General features: G+C 56.7%; 2 protein-coding genes across 3 annotated transcripts; one reads left to right on the top strand and one right to left on the bottom strand.

The window, feature by feature from the left end:
- Positions 1–81: 81 nt before the first annotated feature.
- Positions 82–5352, bottom strand: fastk (Fas-activated serine/threonine kinase). The gene is made up of 11 exons (XM_085930011.1): positions 4199–5352; positions 3001–3646; positions 2569–2863; positions 2312–2499; positions 1999–2147; positions 1717–1933; positions 1496–1655; positions 1244–1335; positions 677–1178; positions 447–561; positions 82–376 (listed from the first exon to the last, which is right to left on the bottom strand). Exons 2-11 carry the CDS (start codon positions 3605–3607, stop codon positions 290–292), a joined length of 2412 nt encoding a protein of 803 aa, XP_085786137.1. The 5' UTR covers positions 3608–3646; positions 4199–5352; the 3' UTR covers positions 82–289.
- Positions 4438–18161, top strand: lamc1 (laminin, gamma 1). 2 transcript variants are annotated; one of them, XM_085930009.1, is made up of 28 exons: positions 4444–5567; positions 8761–9065; positions 10158–10288; positions 10423–10589; positions 10652–10843; positions 10991–11108; positions 11180–11278; positions 11339–11475; positions 11530–11652; positions 12001–12190; positions 12278–12390; positions 12499–12720; positions 12817–13005; positions 13130–13375; positions 13440–13593; positions 13676–13818; positions 13899–14077; positions 14155–14311; positions 14419–14624; positions 14690–14769; positions 14835–14972; positions 15056–15200; positions 15276–15425; positions 15530–15644; positions 15718–15917; positions 16016–16174; positions 16342–16441; positions 16509–18161. In XM_085930009.1, exons 1-28 carry the CDS (start codon positions 5177–5179, stop codon positions 16763–16765), a joined length of 4806 nt encoding a protein of 1601 aa, XP_085786135.1. In that variant the 5' UTR covers positions 4444–5176; the 3' UTR covers positions 16766–18161. The 2 variants fall into 2 exon arrangements, with proteins under 2 accessions (XP_085786136.1, XP_085786135.1); XM_085930010.1 differs by lacking the exons at positions 16342–16441; positions 16509–18161 and adding an exon at positions 16275–16298 and having other exon boundaries at positions 4438–5567; positions 16016–16213.
- The last annotated feature ends 194 nt before the right edge of the window (positions 18162–18355 follow it).

Here is an 18355-nt window from a genome sequence, read left to right as displayed (position 1 = left end):
CGGGCGTGCCTAAAAAAATGGGATTAAGAAATAAAAGCACTTTTATCCTTTTATCATGTGATCGTTCATGACACCATCTCAGACCGAGAACATTAAATTTATTAACTCTTAATAATAATAATCTGACCTTTCACCCCATCCATGAGCAGTCATCGCTCGCTGCCACTAAAACATATTTTTTTAATCACAACACTGTTACCCTGGACAGCGCGCACACATCAGTCGACACCCTATCGTCAACCGTTTGTCACATTTCCGAGAAAACCTTTTGGCCGCAAAGCCTAAAGGCTCACGGAGGTATGTCGTGGAGTTTGGCGCGGAGATACGTCTTGACCGCCTCGATGCCGTTCAGCTTCTCCAGCTCGTGGTAGGGCAGCTGCAAGACATCGCGCGACGCGTTAACATAGCTCGGCATCCACTCGAGTGTTACAAGTGTTTCATGGTACCTGCAGGATGGCGTAGCCCAGCAGCCTCAGGTGGCGGTCCCTCATGGCGCGAGAGCCCACCAGGACGCTGGAGTTGTGGCAGTAGTGCCATTTGTCGTTCACCGAGATCACCAACCTGAATGGGGAACACGTCATGTCGCGAAAATACGCCATGACATTTATTGGCTAGCGCGCTCACGACACGAGGCATCAAATTGCGTCTCCGTGCGTCTGCAGCCGAGCTGACCCACCTCCTTATTTGCTGCTCTTTCTGCGGAGGCTGGGCGGCCTCCATCGTGGACCCATCGCTGGGCGTCCCCGCTTTGTAGAGAGCCATCCCCTTGTCAGTGGGGAGATCCGCGCTTGCCTCGTTCTCCAGGATCTTTCCCATGGAGAACTGGAAGAGAGAGTCTGGGGCGGAGGTGGCAGCCACGGTCGCCAGTCCCGGATCCTCTTCTGGTGGCAGCGGGCCCTCGGAGGGGGGACTACTGAGTGTGGAGCTCTCCTGGCTTTCTGGCAAACGGTACTCCGCCGCGGGCACGTAGCACTGGGGGCCCGAGTCCGAGGGGCCGCCGCTGTGGGCGGCCCCTGCCGCCTCCCGAGTGCCTACGTCCAGTGTGGCCAAGGAGGCCGACAAGTCGCCAATGTCATCCGCTTCCTGTGGAGTGCATCCGACAGCCAAGCCCGGAACCGAATGCCCGCTCGACTGCATGGGAAGAACCCGACCGGACGAATCCATTCGCAACACAAAGTCTGGAAGAAAACGAGATTGACGTGAGCCGTGCTGCGTGTGCTGAGTGCTGCGTGTGTGTGTGTACCTGTGTAGTATCCGGGCTCAAGTATTTGGTCCCGCTTGTAGTTGTTATCTCCAACCAGCTGTCGCAGAGCCTCGGCCACGACACCTTTATAACTGGCACATTCACACATTGGGTCAGGCCAATAATGGTTCTGGCAAGAATGGCCACGATATCAATTTTATTACTCAACGGTTCAGCTTGATTCTTTTTGCAATGGATTTCGATGTTGAAGACGTGTTCGGGCTTCCGGTTCTCACGACCGACTGAGCTCACCTGTACTTGCGGTTCACCTCGTCGGCGGTGAGCGCCTGGTGGAACATGAGGACCTTGAGTTTGGGGTGTAGGCGGGGGCCCCGGTAGTGGGGGTGCTCCAACTGCAGGGCGGCATCCAGCAAGGATAGGTAGCGGCGCACGATCAGGGCGTAGGGGCTGTCTGCGGGCAGGACGGATGTTAGCGTGAGATGGGCCGGGCCGAGCCGGACCGGGTTACCGACCGGTGACGTTGCTGATGAAGGCGGGGGAGAAGACGTGATGCAGGACGGCACCCGGAAAGCGGCCCAGCTGAAAAAGTGACATGAGGATGTTGACGGTGGCCAGCGGGGAACTCAGTGCTTTGGACTCCAGAACCTCCTCCAGGACCCTGAAGAACCGGTCCTCGTTGGCCGGACGGTAGCTCATCCTGCTGAAGGGAAAAACCAGCTTCTGGATGACCTGTGTGCACCCAGGGTGATACAGAGTCAGGGTCAGGTTAGAGGACGGCCGCCGGCCCTGCTCACCTTGCTGTCCAGATGCTCTGCTTTTCTGACCAGGAAGGCCGCAATGGCGTCAAGTAAGGCCGTCTCCCGGAGACGATGGCGCGCCACGTACTTTGAGATGAGCGACATGGTGGCCACGCTCAGGCCGTCCTCCTTCTTAGGAAGCTCGTCTAACACAAACACACGGCCACACACCTTAACGAGCGCCTGGCCCACCGGCGCCTATTTTTCAAGGCCGTCTGCTATTCGTCTATCATGATCTTGTTGTTTGGCCCCAATGCAAAAGTGTCCACTCCATGTGGTCAATTTTGGGCAAATGTTGATGTGAACGGACCTGCCAGGCTTCTGATGAACCTCTCCTGTCTGTTCTGGTAGAAGAGGTGCGAGCTGAAGATGAACTCCAAGCTCTTGTTGTTGGCTTCCCGGGCGCAGGCTGCCAACATCTCGTCCAGCAGCGCCATCTCCTGGTCTCGCACGCCGCTGACGCTGGCCAGCGTGTGTTTGACCAGACGCAAGATCTTCCTGAAAAATGACCCACCGGCGTGGTTAAGCTTTCATATCTGTATTGAAGACATTGCCGCTAGCCGTTACCTGTTGGCCAGTACCCGCTGGGGGTCAGGCGCCGCCTCGTTCTCGTCGCTGGTGCCGCCACGCCATTTGAGGCGGTAGTATGACAGCAGCAGGAAGAGCGTCTGCGGGTGGCGCTCTCGCTCCAGGTTCTTCTCCAAAGTCAGCAGGCAGGCCTCAGCGAGTGGGTGCTGGCTGCCCGGGTGCAGTTTGAGGCTGGAACTGAACACCATGGACACGTCCTTCTGGTTGAAGCGCGCCAGACGGCCATGGCACTCCGCCTCCAGCGCCGCCACCATCGGACAGTCGCCGGGAAGTCCTGACCCCCACACAGCACACCACCGAACAGGTTAGCGACTCGCTCGGCCGCAACACGAGTTTTTGGTGAACCGAGGCTCTACCGTGGCCTTTGGGAACCTCCATTTTTTCCGATAGCATTCTGGGCTGGTGACTTACCGAGTGCTGCGGCGGCGTACAGGCAGTTGACAACACTGAAGTTGTCAAAGTTGGAACAGTCCCTGATGACGGCATCGCACAGAGACAGGAAGTCCTGCCGCTCCAAGACGTGCCGGCCGCATGCGTCCGAGGCTTCGTCGTCGCTCAGCGGCTGGAGGGGGGCGGCCTGTAGCAGCTGCGCTATCTTGTGCAGTGCAACGGCATAGTGGTTGTGGGAGATCTTGGTCGGGTTTTGAGACAGCCACCGCAGAACCTCGTCAGGGCGGCTCGAGCGCTCGATGAGTCGCTTCATGGTAAAGAAGGTGTCGTAGCTCATCTTCTCCTGGATGAAGTTCCACGTCTTCTTCTTGCCTACCACTTGCGTGCGAAGGTGGGCCCGGGGCAGCGGCGGCGGCTGAAAGCGGGCTCCCCGAGGCCCCAGGTACGGCAGGTACGGCGGCAGCACCTGGTACTGATGGGGGGACGGCATCTCAAGAACAGCCAGCCCTCCTCGTTTCCCCGCACTCCCACCTCCCCCGGCAGCGTATAGACGGGTAGCGTGCATAGCGGGCGATGCGGCAGCGGCGACTTGACTTAGGATGCGCCAACTGGTGGACCAACGCAGCATGGTGCAGACGCCAGATCAGCTGGTCCTACCGCCTCGCTCCTACATGATACCACAACACACTTTCTGACATTGCATGACAGTAGGGTTGACCTGATCGGAAGTTGGGCCAATCATTTGAGTGAAACTTTTGGGAGAGAAAATAAAAAAAAAACCACCAAAAATAATTGAGTATTGTATCGCCAGATGCTCAAAATCGAGAGACTCGGACACCGACGGCTTATTTTGGTCTCGCGGTACGGTGGGTCAATTCCAGTGCAGCAGCGCCGCCTGGCGGTCACACAGGTAACAACGCACCGCAGTCGTGATAACAGCAAATTACGTAGTAATGCCCATGCCGTGGTTGCGTCATTAAACGTCATAAAACGTCACAGCTGACGCCTGACTGCTAGCCATTTTCAACAGTTAGCGCGGGCGAAGCTATCGGCGCTGTCAGCTTGTCCCACAACAACAGAGTTGAAAAGTCGCGCTAGCCGGCTGCTAAGAGGCTAAACAGCTGACGCCTTCGCATCAACGTGTCTTGGTCGCCACTCGCCCTGGCATGAGCGGAAAGAGAACATGGGACAAAATCAGAGCCCGCCGGGCGAGCGTTACCTCATCGCTCGTCTCAAAGAGCCGCGGCCGCTGTGGGTGCTCGGTGACCGCGGAGACAGGCAGCGGGGTTTAGCCGTCTCATTCCTTCGCACAGAAACAGTGCGCGCACCGCCTCGGCTACCCGGCATGCAACGGCTGCCTCCCGCTTGCAAACGCCGCGGCTCGGAGTCGATTTCCACGTGCAGCTGACCCGCAAATGCTCCCGAGGTACTTCGGAGACAGTTTTCTCATTGAGTTGAATCACTCGGGAGCGGACTCTCCAAAGTCGTTGACGCCGCAAAGTAGTGCATCCTGGGAAGTGCAGTTCTCTGATTTACCGGACCGAGATGCGCCGACTTCCGAGTCCCGACTCATGTGCACTTTGAAGCGAGCATTTGGAGAGCTAAGTCAGCTTAGGCCATTGGGATCAAAAGTTGAGGTCAAAAGTCGTCCTCCACATACTTTCAAAATAAGTTAGATGGGTGCAGTACCTACAAGTCCCCAGCAGACGGCACACTCCCCGTATGGTTGAAGTCAGTATCAGATTTTGGTCAGTGGCATTTACCACTTCCGACGTCACATGACGGCGCATAGTTAAAGTCGCTAAGGAAATAGTTTAAAAAGAAAATACTGTAAAAAGGTGGAGAATCTGTGTGGCCTGAGTCAAACGTCAAGGTTCACCCCAAGTTAAGCCGCGCCTCGAAGTGCGCTCTGCCGCCGGAAATTAAATCCGCGGGTGTTGCGCATGCGCGCTGCGACCCTGCCTGCCCTTCCTTCCAGGGTGTAGTCGACTTCTCGCACTCCATGGCGGCGCACAAAAAGTGCTGAGCTCGTCCGCAACTCGCCGCAAAAAGTTCCGTCTTCGCTCGCCCGCAACTTGCGCCCGACTTCCTCGCGTCTCCCGCTGCGCCTGCTTTGAGCAAGTCTGCCGAGTTTGATTCACTTTGTGCCTGCCGCTCGAGTGGCGTCGCGGTCTTGCGGAGAGTGAGGAGCGCCGATATGGCGGCTGCTTCCCCGCGGTGGTCCCCCCTGGCGGTGGTCTTGCTGACGGCCGTCCTAACGCTCGGCGTCGGCGCCGCTATGGATGAGTGCACGGACGATCAGGGGCGCGCGCATCGCTGTATGCCGGAGTTTGTGAACGCTGCGTTCAACGTGACGGTGGTGGCCACCAACACGTGCGGGAGCCCCGCAGAGGAGTACTGCGTCCAGACGGGAGCCACCGGAGTCACCAAGTCGTGCCACATCTGCGACGCCCGCGACCTGCGCAACCAGCACGGCGCCGCCTACCTCACCGATTACAACAACCAGCAGGACACCACCTGGTGGCAGAGCCAGACCATGCTGGCCGGGGTGCAGTACCCCAACGCCATCAACCTCACCCTGCACCTCGGTAAGAGCCCCGGCATCAAGTCTGGAACTCGTGCGATCGCGCACACACGTATGTTGACGTTCGCTCTCCTACCCCAGTAACCAATACATCAATTTGGTCGTTTCAGCAGCAAAGTTAATTTTTGTCAACAACTGTATGGAAGGCTCTGGAAGGGAATGCAACCTTGAGTTTTAGCTCCTCTTGTTAGTGTGCTGCAGCTTTTTGCACGCACCCGATGCGGGCCACCCAAAGCCAGGTGGCGGGCCATAACTGGCACCCAAGCCGCAGGTTTGACACCAATAAGATACCCTGGCATACTCGTCCTATGTCGCAGTTTGAACGTAAACGGACCCTAGCCTTCCTGCCAGGTGGCTCAGGGCAACATGGGAACACGCGTGTCTGGTTAAACAGTGTCCCTTGAGAACATGCTAGCTTTATGTTCCCATGGTATCCCATGGTGTCATGGGAATTTGCATGCTGGCGGTCACAGTATCGTGTTTTACGTGCTGTGATTCATCCCCAACTAATCGCTTATCCGATTGCGCTGTAAGGATTTTGCTCTTCGCCTATCCTCATTTCATATGAAACCGTCCAAAATTTGCTCCTTTCAATACAAAAGATTCTCCAATTTTTGTCATCGGCCATAAATACACAATGATTGTTTTCCCGAAATAAGACATTTGCAAATATCCATTTTCTGAAGCGCTGCTTTGGAAAACAGCAAAAGCAATTTTCAACTTTTCTCAACCATCCATTTGAAAACTTTTTTTTGATATGGGAATGGAAATGTTTTTGAAAACTATCATTGAAACGGGATGGTTCTTGAGATATGTTTGTCGGCAGTTGTTCTTTGCACTTTGTAACGTGCGATGAATAAGTCAACAGGCCACTTATGGCGCTTGGGAACCTCAGATCTCCATAGTAACGCCATAAACGAGACTTGTATTTTGTCCCTTTGCTCCCGCCGCTGGCTGAACTTTGACATTGAGCGAGCTCGCGCCAGGTGAGACGCGCCGGCGCGCCAGCAGCGACGACGCCCATCCCGAAGCTATTTGCGTCAGCGCTCTCGTCTTTCGGGGCATTTAAAAAAAGCCGTCTATTTCTGCGGGGCATTCGCGGCGCCGCATTCCCGAGGCCTGCGCTCACGCCGCCGGCTTGGGGACGAGCCGGACGTCCCGCTGCTGCTGCGGCGCCGCGCTCGCCTCACATCACCTCAAAGGCGAGATTCTACCGCTCGCCAGGAGTTGACCAGAGCGCTCACCGTGGGAAAATAATCAGGCGGCGAGCGAGCCGGCCAGCAGCTGTTGAAAATCGGACCCCTCCTCTGCTCCCTTCTGGGCGTGGGAACGCGATGCGGAACATCTGGAAGCTCAGCTGACGCGCTCCAATTGATGGCGCCATCCCAAGCCCGTATCACCGTAGCAAAGCGTTCTTTTAACATATGGTCAAATTGTCATTTCTTTCGCTGCCCCTTAAACACACCAGCGACGTCGCTGTGTGTCACCTCCAACATGTTTTCCTCCACGTCGATACTGTATATGGATGCCCGGCAGCAAAACGGTCTCGTGGAGTTCAAAGGTCACCGACGTTGCGCGCGTGACGGCGCTCCCGCTCATTGCCCGTTTGGCTTATGGGTGCTTATGCTTATGGAATGCGCTGCGTGTTGTCATTCGAAGCGGAAGTTGTCTGTGCCGATCATGCCATCCATCGTATGCGCCACCTGCTTGCCTTTTGGAATGTGAGGCTAAAGTTGTTGTCCAAGCTCATTTGCATCTCTGGACTGCGGCTTAAGTTAGTCATTTGAGGAATTTGAGTGACTTCCTGCCCTATGGGAAGGAAAGGCAGTGTGGGAATTTTTAACAGAAGCAGCTGGTGGGGGGGGGGGGGGTGAGGGGCGGCTGGAGGGAGGGGGGGTCTTGTGAGGACGACGTGTTGATGCTCGCAAGGTTATTTGTTGCTATACAGGTAGACATGGCGGTTACAAACATACATACAAAGCATGCCCATTCTGCCCAACAACGATGATGAGCTCATTGGTGTTTGTTCCTGACTTCCTGCTATGCTGATACCTTGGGGGGGGGGGGCTCTGGTGGTCTTTGGTGGTCCCTTTAATTAGCACACTGTTTACACACACACACACACACCCTCACACTGGGCCGGTTTTCACCTGCAAGACTCTTTCATCTTCTCTCAAGCAAATGCTGAACTTGCTTGACATGTTCATTGAAGTAAGATCATGTGTGTGTGTGTGCGTGAAGTTTTGAACAAAGATGGCTGCCACAAGAATGTCAAAGAATGTAGTATATCGGCGCATGCGACGGCACGATTGGTGGCAAACAATTGTGGACTGTTAACAAGACGGAGGTGCGCGTGGGCGGCTGGGCTGACCTTTTACCCGGCTCCGTCCCACGGGAAGGCTCAAAGCCTTCTTTGATTTGCTGGGAATGCGGTGAGGTCATCGGGACCTTGCAAGTGAGGGGATTGGTGGCGCTCTTGTTAGAATCTGCTACAAGATGACCGAAGCACCTAAGCGGCGGCTTCTCCTTTCATTGACGAGGGGACACAAAACGACCTCCCCCCCCACTGGCCCCTTTTAAGGCAATCTCACTTGAGTCTGCTGCTTTTCTTTTTTGATTTCGTACTGAATACATTGTTGCCAAACACTCGACAAGCCGTCCTCTCCCCCCCCTTTCCCCATGTAAGTGCTGGGGGGTCTCGGGATGGAAAGTTTTTGTCAGGACTTGTCTTGGTGGTGGTAGCTCTCCCTTGGGGGAGGGGGCTGTCTCACTAGGGGTCTACCGCTGCTGTTCACCATAGTCGGAGGAGGAGGCGGAGTCGCCTTGAAGGCACGCCACCTGCTTCGACACCTTTTGCCGTTCTTTGGCATTCTTTCACAACAGACGTCACGCTTGCCGTGTCTTTTGAGTTTCCTGCCGGAAGAAAGTCAGACAACGGGCTTTGTCCGTTTTATTTACTCTCCACTTCGAGGCCCCGGCTGAGCCCCCCCCCCCCTCGACATCACCCTATTTACACAGCACATTCCTCACGCACGGGCCCGGGCCTGCTCACACTCGTCAGGTATGCGTGTGCGTCCTTGTCCTGGAGCCACAAGATGGCGCCCACCAAAGAAGCAGATGTTTCCATCATAGGATGATATCACGCATACCACTTCTGATGATGTCACTCTTGCATGCGGCGCGCTTCATACCGGCAGGCAAGGCTTTCGACATCACGTACGTGAGGCTCAAGTTCCACACCAGCCGTCCCGAGAGCTTCGCCATCTACAAGCGCGGTGCCGAGGACGGCGCCTGGACGCCCTACGCCTTCTACAGCGGCTCGTGCGAGAAGACCTACGGCAAGCCGGGCCGCGGTTTCATCCGCACCGGCGAGGACGAACAGCGGGCGCTCTGCACCGACGACTTCAGCGACATCTCGCCGCTGACGGGCGGCAACGTGGCCTTCTCCACGCTGGAGGGCCGGCCCAGCGCGTACAACTTTGACAACAGTCCCGTCTTGCAGGTGCGTCTCGGCCGCCTCGCTATTTTGCGCACTCGTGTGACATTCCGGCCTTCTCCGGAGGGCGGGGTTTAACACGTAAAACACAGACACGAATGCTGCATTCGAGGAAGACGGATTCCGCCGCCAATAGCGCAACACAAGCTGCCGGTGAAAAAGGGAAAGTACATTTTGTCCGGCTATTTTAAATCAATCAAAAAGTTTTTCCCTGCCAGCAAACATCAAGCGCACGTGGGATTCTCGCGTGATTGATAGTGCGAAGCTGCAGTGGCGGCGGCGAGGGGTTAGGTCCGGAACAGCTGCGGCGTGTCCAATGATGACAACCTCATCCAAAGCGATACGCCCACTTCCTGGAAGCCAGAAGCCCACCTCCTCCCGTTTAATGAGTGACAAAAACAAAGGCTGTCCTTTTTTGGATTCAGGAAGTCAAGTGAGCGAGCACCTGCTCAAACAAAAGCACCCAGCCAACCAACATAAGCTTCCAAACTGCTCCCCCCCTCCCCTTTAGAGTTCCAGTATTGTGCAATGCTCAGAAGAAATTCAAATGTTCCAAGCGGGTCTCGGTTCTAAAAAGAAGGCCTTGCATCTTGCAAAATAGAATTTGTTATAGACAAAAGAAAGAGCTTGGCGGATGTGAGAGATAACGCGTGCTCGCGAGCCGCATGTGTCGAGCGTTTGTTTGTCTCGGCATCGGCGCGCCGTCCTCCCGCCAGACGTACATTGTTGATCTCAGAGCAGCTGCACCGAGAGAGCTCTCGCTCCATCACCCGAGGGATGCGATAAGCTTCCTGCCGATAGCGAGCGCCGGCCTTGGCGGCTCGTTGTGTAACACACTTTTTTTTTTTTTTTTTTTAATCGTCCGTGACAAAGCGAGAGCGGACGTCCGGGGCCGAGCGGGTATTTTCAACAAGCCTTGTACACGTGTCGGCTGCGACGAAGGCGCTCGCTTTGAAAGCCGATGTGCCTTTGCGCCGGCAAATCGTACCGACGCCCGAAATATTGCACGGAAGACGAAACAGGCCCATCGGAGAGGCAGAGTTTTCCTTGTGGCTTGGCGTTACGTCATGATGTTGAGCACGCTGTGTGCCGCCACAGGACTGGGTGACGGCCACCGACATCCGCGTGACCCTGAACCGCCTCAACACCTTCGGCGACGAAGTCTTCAACGACCCCAAAGTACTCAAGTCCTACTACTACGCCATCTCCGACTTTGCCGTGGGGGGAAGGTAAGCCGGCCCGCGCTCTCGGGGAACGTCATCCGCCGCGCTTTTCTTTCCCCTCGATGTATTTTGTCTGCAACGTGAGGCCCTCTTAGCTAGTTCACATAGTCACATATATCACGACGACCCTGATCGGCCAGGTGCAAGTGCAACGGCCACGCCAGCGAGTGCCTGAAGGACGCCGGAGGTCGCCTGGTGTGCAACTGCAAGCACAACACGGAGGGAGCCGACTGTCAGCTCTGCAAAGCCTTCTACAACGACCGTCCGTGGAGTCGAGCCACCGCTGACAGCGCCAACGAGTGTCTACGTAAGAGAGCGTCGACGCCGGTGCCGCCGCCCTCGCTTGACATCGCCGTTTGCGTCCACCAGCGTGCGAGTGCAGCGGAAAGACTTCCGAGTGCTACTTTGACGCCGAGTTGTACCGAGCCACGGGCCACGGAGGTCACTGTAAGAACTGCGCCGACAACACGGACGGGCCCAGGTGCGAGCGCTGCCTAGAGCGCCATTTCAGGGCCCCGGACGACCGCCGTCGCTGCCTACCCTGCGCCTGCAACTCTGTGGGTGAGACCCCGCCTTCGAAAAGCGGACCGCCGGCAATCTGGTCACATCAGCGACATAAAAAAGGCCCACCGTGTGCCTAACAAATGAGCGCTTTAACCAGGAGCCTGCGCCAGGAGCTTACGATCCATCCCCGCCCATTTCGTTCAGGTTCCGTGTCACCCCAGTGTAATGAGCGTGGCGCGTGCGCGTGCAAACCGGGAGTGACGGGGGAAAAGTGCGACCGCTGCCAGGCCGGCTTCCACAGTCTGACCGAGGCTGGATGCAGGTGAGGCGGAACGCCGGCGGCGACTTCTCGCCGACTCTTCCTTCGATGCCATGACGACGCGTTTTGCGCAGGCCGTGTTCGTGCTCGCCTTCGGGAAGCACTCAGGAATGTGACGTCGGCACGGGCCAATGTCGCTGCAAGGAAAACGTAGAGGGATTCGCCTGCGACAGGTAAGCCGCACCGGCTGCGGCGTCTCCACACGCAGGCTGAGTGACCTTTGAACCCTACAGGTGCAAGCCGGGCTTCTTCAACATGGACGCTAACAGCGCCGAAGGCTGCACTCCGTGTTTCTGCTTCCTTCACTCGTCCGTGTGCGAGAGCGCGCCCGGTTTCAGCGTCCACACGCTCAGCTCTGACTTTGAACAAGGTAGGCGGGCGCCTTCGCCTGCGCCTCTCTCGCGCTGACAGTGTCTCTCGGCAGATGCGGAAGAGTGGACGGGCCGACGGCACGATGCGACGGACGTGCCAGTGCGATGGTCGGCCGACAGTCGGGACATCTCGCTTCTCTCGCAGGACTACTTCCCCATGTACTTTGTGGCCCCAGGTACACCAAGTGACGGCTCGCTCGCTCGTTTTGCTCGAGGAAATGGGGCGCCATACGATACTGCGATGACGGGCTCACAAATGGAGAAATGAGCGAATAAAAATAGGCTCACAAAAGCACGATGCAAGTAAACAGACATGCAAATACAAAGAGTAGAGACGATTAATCAAAAGCTAATACGATTCATCGGCAGCTGTTTTAGCCATCGGTTGTTTTCTTTCAAATTTGCGTTGAGTTTGTTGCCTGTATGGCACTCCTACCTCCAGTCTGGCGGGTCGAAGCGAAGGACCAAGCCGAGGCGAGTACGTGCGCGCGTGAAGCTGACCTTGTGTCTCGTGGCGTGTCCAGACAAGTTCTTGGGCGACCAGCTGCTGAGCTTCGGTCAGAACTTGAGTCTGAGTTTCCACGTGGACCGTCGCGACAGCCGGCTGTCCGCCGAGGATCTGGTCCTGGAGGGCGCCGGCCTTCGGGTGGCCGTGCCCCTCATCGCCCAGGGCAACGCCTATCCCGCCGATGAGAAGCAACGTTACGTCTTCAGGTAACAAGTAACCACCTCCTCCTTCTTCCTCCTTCTTGCTCCTCCTCCTTCATTTTGCTGCTTTGTCTTTCTCTGCTGGTCCTACAGACTCCACAACAGCGCCGACTACCCTTGGAGGCCGGCGATCAGCCACTCGGACTTCCAGAAACTTCTCCACAACCTGACGGCCATCAAGATTCGCGGCACCTACAGCGAGCAGAGTACGTCGAGCCGCGGCAATCCAAGTCCCGAATCTCCCGTTGCGATGTTTTCGCACAGTGGGGTGTGCGGGAAAGAAGTCATCCTCACTCAGCGCCACTATCTTGCAGGTGCCGGTTATTTGGATGACGTGTCCTTGATGACGGCCCGGCGTGGCCCGGGCACCCCGGCCCGCTGGGTGGAGCAATGCACGTGCCCCCGCGGTTACGAGGGCCGGCGCTGCGAGCACTGCGCCGTCGGCTACCGCCGCGCCCACCCGCAACTGGGAGCCTTCAGCGCCTGCGAGGCCTGCAACTGCAACGGCCACAGCGACGCCTGCGACCCGACCACAGGTGGGCCGCCATCTAGATTCTCTCCCGTTCGTCGGTGCAATGGAGATGCCGCTCACCCCCCCCCTCTTGTGCAATTCCTTCTCCGCGTGTGTGCAGGCGCATGCGACTGTCAGCATAACACCGGAGGCTTGAGCTGCGAGCGCTGCCGGGACGGTTTCTACGGCGACGCCACCAGGGGGACGTCCTCGGACTGCCAGGCTTGCCCGTGTCCCGCCGGCGCCACCTGTGCCCTGGTCCCCAAGAGCGGACAGGTGGTCTGCACCAACTGTCCCGCCGGCACCACAGGTACCGCCCGGGGAAACGAGTTTTGGCACTAGCGGCTAGCAAAGTGAATGTTGGAAAAAGTCTTTGATCGACCTATCCATCGTCATGCGCCAAAACCTCTGCCGCCCTCGCCTTGTCTTCTCAGGCAAGCGGTGCGAGCTGTGCGACGACAGTTTCTTCGGGGACCCCCTGGGCGAAGGCGGTCCGATACGCGCCTGCCGCGCCTGCAAGTGCAGTGACAACATCGACCCCAATGCCGTCGGCAACTGCAACCGCGAGACGGGCCAGTGCCTCAAGTGCATCTACAACACGGGCGGCTTCTTTTGTGACCGCTGCAAGGACGGTTTCTACGGCAGCGCCTTGGCCGCCGACCCCGCCGACAAGTGCAAAGGTCGGTCCGTCAAATGATTTTCGTTTCGATTTTCGGTGCCTCAACGCTTCTCCCCCTCTGTCAGCGTGCGCGTGTTCCCCATTGGGCACGGCGGATGGCCAAACAAGCTGCTCGGTGGTGACGGGCCAGTGCCCCTGCTTGCCCAACGTAGCGGGGCGAGACTGCGGCGCCTGCCGGCCAGGATTCTTCAACCTGCGTAGCCAAAACGGTTGCGAGCGGTAAGTGATAAAACGAGCGTAGCGTACAGAGTGTGATGCTTTCGAAAAAGCGACGACGTCTGGCCTTTCCTCGCTCTCGCAGGTGCAACTGCGACGCCATCGGCTCTGCCAACGGCCAGTGCGATATCATCACCGGCCAGTGCGAATGCCAGCCCGGCGTCACGGGACCCCGCTGCGAGCGCTGCGAGGTCAACTTTTTCGGCTTCGGCTCGTCCGGATGCAAACGTAGGAGCGGCTGCCCGACGGGCGTCTCGCGCCGCCGCCCATATTTCAACTCTGACCCTCGCCTCCCCCTCCCACATCAGCCTGCGACTGCCACCCCGAGGGCGCCCAGTCAGGCCAATGCCGGGAGGACGGCCGCTGCCTCTGCCGGCCCGGTTTTGTAGGCGCCCGCTGCGACATGTGCGAGGAGAACTACTTCTACAACCGCTCGGCACCTGGATGCCAGCAGTGTCCCTCCTGCTACAGTCTCGTCCGGGACAAGGTGAGGAGCTTTGCCTGTCCGCCTGCCCGGGGATCTGCTTAAGACCTTGACGCCACGGGTGCTTTTGCGGGCGGCAGGTGAACCAGCAGCGTCAGAAGATCCACGAGCTCCAGACCCTCATCGACAACCTGGCGTCCGGTCAGGAGACGGTCAGCGACAAGGCCTTCGAAGACCGCCTCAAGGAGGCCGAGCGCGCCGTCCTCAACCTCCTGGACGAGGCACGCTCCAGCAAGGGTACGGGAGCTTTTGGCGCCCACCAATTTGCTTCATAGCTATAAAATACAAAATCTTGAAGGGATTCACGTTGTCAAGTCAAAATAACGACGGTTGACTCCTTTCAGATGTGGACAGAGGCCTGCTGGAGCGTCTGAACACCATCAATGGCTCGCTCACCACGCAGTGGAACCGTCTGCAGAACGTCCGCGCCACGGTGGAGCAGACGGGCGGGCAGGCCGACCGCGCCCGCAACCAAGTGCGCCAGACCGAGAACCTCATCGAACGCGCTCGACTGGAACTGGACAAGGCCAAGGACGCCATCAGCAAAGTGGTGCGTGTGAAGACCCTTCTCCTCTGTTGCGGGGCGCGTGTTGAAGGTGCGCCGTGCTATTTCAGGACATCAAATCTCCAAGCGGTGACGGTGATCCCAACAACATGACGCTGCTAGCGGAGGAAGCTCGCAAACTGGCCGACAAGTGAGAGCAGAGAGGGCGGGATCTAGGTTGGAAGACAGGCGGTGTGACTGGTCTTGTTGACGCAGGCACAAGATGGAGGCCGACCAGATCCAGAAGATCGCCAATGACGCCAATGACACGTCCACCAAAGCCTACAACCTACTCCACAAGACACTGGACGGAGAAGGAAAGACGGCGCACCAGATAGACGAGCTCAACAGGAAGTAGGTGGCCAAAGAGCCGAGACTCGCACGTGTACTTGAAGACATGGCTTTCGTCAACGTCTAACTTGGGCCACCTTCTTCAGATACAAAGAGGTGCTGGAGCTGGCCAAGAGTTTGGAGAAGCAGGCCAACAAAGTCCAAGCGGAGGCGGAGGAAGCCGGAAACCACGCCCTTGACATCTTCGCCAACCTCACCAGCCTGCCGCCGTTGCATACGCACGCCTTGGAGGTGCCGCTGCCGCCGCCCTGTCGCCGCCGCCGCCGCCACATGGCACTCGCAAACCTACCGGCTTGCCCTTTGCAGGAGGAGGCCAACAAGATCAAGAAGGAGGCTTCCGACTTGGATGCCCTGATCGACAAGGCAGAGAAGGAGTACAATGAGCTGAGGGACGACCTGGCGCCCAAAGTGCGGGAAGTTAAGAACCTGCTGGAAAAAGGTCGCAGCGAGCAGCAGGTAACTTATCAACGGATTTGCCAAGCAGGCTTTGGAATTATTTTTGAAATGAAAATGTGTTTTTTCTCCGCCGATCTCCTTTCTCCTCTCTCGTCGTCTCGTAGACGGCCGACCAGCTCCTGGCCCGTGCTGATGCCGCCAAGGCGACGGCCATGGAGGCGGCCACGAAAGCCCAGTCAACCTTCCGCGAAGCTGAGAACATCCTGGACAACCTGCGAGGTACCAGCCCCGCTCGAACCCGTTCGTCATTTGGCTTTTTCTCCAAACGGCAGCATCGGCTTATTCTCTGCAGACTTCGACCGGCGCGTCAACGACAACAAGACGGCGGCGGAGGAAGCGCTGAAGAGGATCCCGTCCATTAACGCCACAGTGGTGGCCGCCAATGCCAAAACCCGGCAGGCCGAGGAGGCGCTAGGAAACGCTGATGCTGATGCCAGGCAGGCCAAGAGCAAGGCCGAGGAGGCCGAGCGCATCGCCACCAACGTGCAGAAGGTGGAGCCCTCGCCCGCTGCTGCAAACTTGCCACCAAAAAGTTAAGTGGGAGTGCCCGACTTGGACCTGACCCGTGTTCCCGTCCTGCCTCTTCGCAGGGCTCAGCCAAGACCAAGGAGGACGCCGAGAAGGCCCTGCAGGACGCCGACAAGCTGGAAGGCGACACGGACACCCTGATGGATGAGCTGAGCGCCGCCGAGGAGCAGCTGAGCAAAAAGAAGGCCGAGGCCGACCGGGACGCCACTGTGGCCGCCATGGTACCAAGCTGCTCGCTCTTTGCCGCGTTGTCACATAGCGTCACGTGATGGCCACCTCAGGTGACCTCGAGTCGCACGCACAGCGAGTGTTTGACTTGAGGTCACCTGATGTGGGATGACGTCCGCGTTGACCGAACGCGGCTGACGTACCGCCCGACTCGCCGCAGGCCTCGGCTGACGCCAAGGAAGCCGAAGACAACGCCCGCAAAGCCAAAAGCGCCGTCAAGACGGTCCTCAGCACCATCGCCGCCCTGTTGGAGCAACTCGGTAAGAGAAGAGAGGCCGGGCCAGTGTTTGGACAAGTTCATCTTCAACTTTGGTTCATTCCCCTCAGGCAACATCGACAAAGTGGACCTGAGCAAACTGACGCAAATCGACGAGTCTCTGCGGCGCGCCAAGGACAAGATGGCCGCTAGCGAACTGGACAGCAAGTTGACGAAGCTCAGCGACGTGGCGCGCACACAGGAGGCCATGATCAGCGACTACGACCAGCAGATCAGAGAGATCCGCGCCGATATCGCCAACCTCAACGACATCAAGAACACGCTGCCCGACGGCTGCTTCAACACGCCGTCCCTGGAGAAGGCCTAAAAGCCCGACGCCGCGAGACGCCACAAACGCCTTACCAAAACTCCACCTTGATTGTTTTTGTCTTTTTTTGAACTGTGCGTAAGCGCAAAGCACCAGAGACCATCAGCACGAACCCCACGAGACTGCACGCCCGCCGCCGCTGCAACAGGAAGTCCCTCCAAGTGCCAGTTTCCTGGGCGGGCGCACCACCGCGCCCCACCACACAAGGGAAGGGCTCATCGGCACTGATGCTCCACCTCCCGACGTTTGATTCTCTGACGTGACATCATCATGGCCGCCAAAATGGTTATCATACCAGATCCTGAGGGATCCCGCAGAGGTCTGTCTCAAGACACTGCGGCAAATACATTTTCCAACCACTTGCTGTTTGAGCGTTTATTGCATGTCCTCCATATCCAGCTCGAGCTCCGTGCTTTAGTGCACGACTTTTTCAGATTTGTCGAGGCCCGTTCCTCTGCGTGGCCAGATTTAACAATGATTTGTTTTAAAAAAAGGAAATACTCAATGAAATCACTTGTTTTTGGTCCAACGATGCGATAAATTGTAGTCACAACATTTCACTCTTCCAGTATTTTGTGTGTCTCTCTTTCTCTCTCTCCCTCTTTTTCTCACGTGTACTAGAGCCTCAAACTGGATATGGAAGAAATTAGGGCTACAGTAATCGTTATCTTTTAGTCTGTTGATCTTTTTTTTTCTTTTTAATATTAATTAGGCAAAAACCACTGATGTCAATCTCTTGGTTGAAAAACAGGACACGATTTCAAACTGACTACAGTGCCGAAATATTATAATATAATAATATACGACACGCAGGAAGTCCCTCCAACTAGTTTTCCATGCGCGAGCCACCATTACCTTTGTGGCCGACTGTGTAATATTTCTTCTACTGGCGCGTGATGTCGTTGGGCCATGTTCCTCCCTGCTGGCCTCCATCTTTAGCAACTGAACTGGCGCTACGCGGCAAGCTAAACGCTTTTCCGGTCAGTTGCGCCAGGCACTCCAGCGACCGACGAGTGCAGCCTCGTCGGTCCCGCCACCGCTCATACCGTTCACGTGGTGACGTTGCCCGGACTCTATGCAACTTTTGTACATTCGCTCTGATACACTGGTGCTAAGAATACGTCGTGCGTGAATGTTTTTTTCTTCCGATGTTCACATTTTTGTTTAATAGCGGCACGCGTGCTTGTCAACGTCGCCATTTTTTTCTTAATGTTCTTTATCTCGTCACGTGACTGAAGTGAAGACGTAGTTAACCTGTGATTTGTAACGACTTTGTGCCTTATTATGAACTTTGTGTGTGTAATCCAAACAAGAACACTATGACCTTTGACCTCCATCCATCCACATATAGACATATAAGCACGCGTGTGTAATAATAAACAGTATTGTTAAGTTATCAGGTTTCCGTTACCTTCTGTGTCACTCTTCTGTTCCCTGTCTGGTGTTTCCTTGTCAGCAACGTTTCAATAATAATTTAAAAGAAAACGTCCATAAACAAAAGCCAACAACTTTGAACAGCTCGTGCTTTGTACATGTCATCCATCACAGAGGAGCTTCCAAAAGTTGCCAAACTTATTTTTCCTTGACCCC

Source organism: Syngnathus leptorhynchus, chromosome 14, assembly GCF_054491065.1.
Source record: "Syngnathus leptorhynchus isolate UIUO chromosome 14, UIUO_Slep, whole genome shotgun sequence".
Taxonomy (NCBI): Eukaryota; Metazoa; Chordata; class Actinopteri; order Syngnathiformes; family Syngnathidae; genus Syngnathus; species Syngnathus leptorhynchus.
This window is presented reverse-complemented; position numbering and strand designations above follow the sequence as displayed.

Coding starts and splice junctions, on each gene's coding strand:
- fastk (XM_085930011.1), bottom strand. CDS start 3,607: ATGCTGCGTTGGTCCACCAGTTGGCGCATCCTAAGTCAAGTCGCCGCT. Junction 2,148..2,311: donor GTTCATCAGAAGCCTGGCAG/GTCCGTTCACAT, acceptor TGTTTGTGTTAG/ACGAGCTTCCTAAGAAGGAG. Junction 377..446: donor TGGGCTACGCCATCCTGCAG/GTACCATGAAAC, acceptor GATGTCTTGCAG/CTGCCCTACCACGAGCTGGA.
- lamc1 (XM_085930009.1), top strand. CDS start 5,177: ATGGCGGCTGCTTCCCCGCGGTGGTCCCCCCTGGCGGTGGTCTTGCTG. Junction 10,289..10,422: donor GACTTTGCCGTGGGGGGAAG/GTAAGCCGGCCC, acceptor CTGATCGGCCAG/GTGCAAGTGCAACGGCCACG. Junction 16,175..16,341: donor ACGCCACTGTGGCCGCCATG/GTACCAAGCTGC, acceptor GACTCGCCGCAG/GCCTCGGCTGACGCCAAGGA.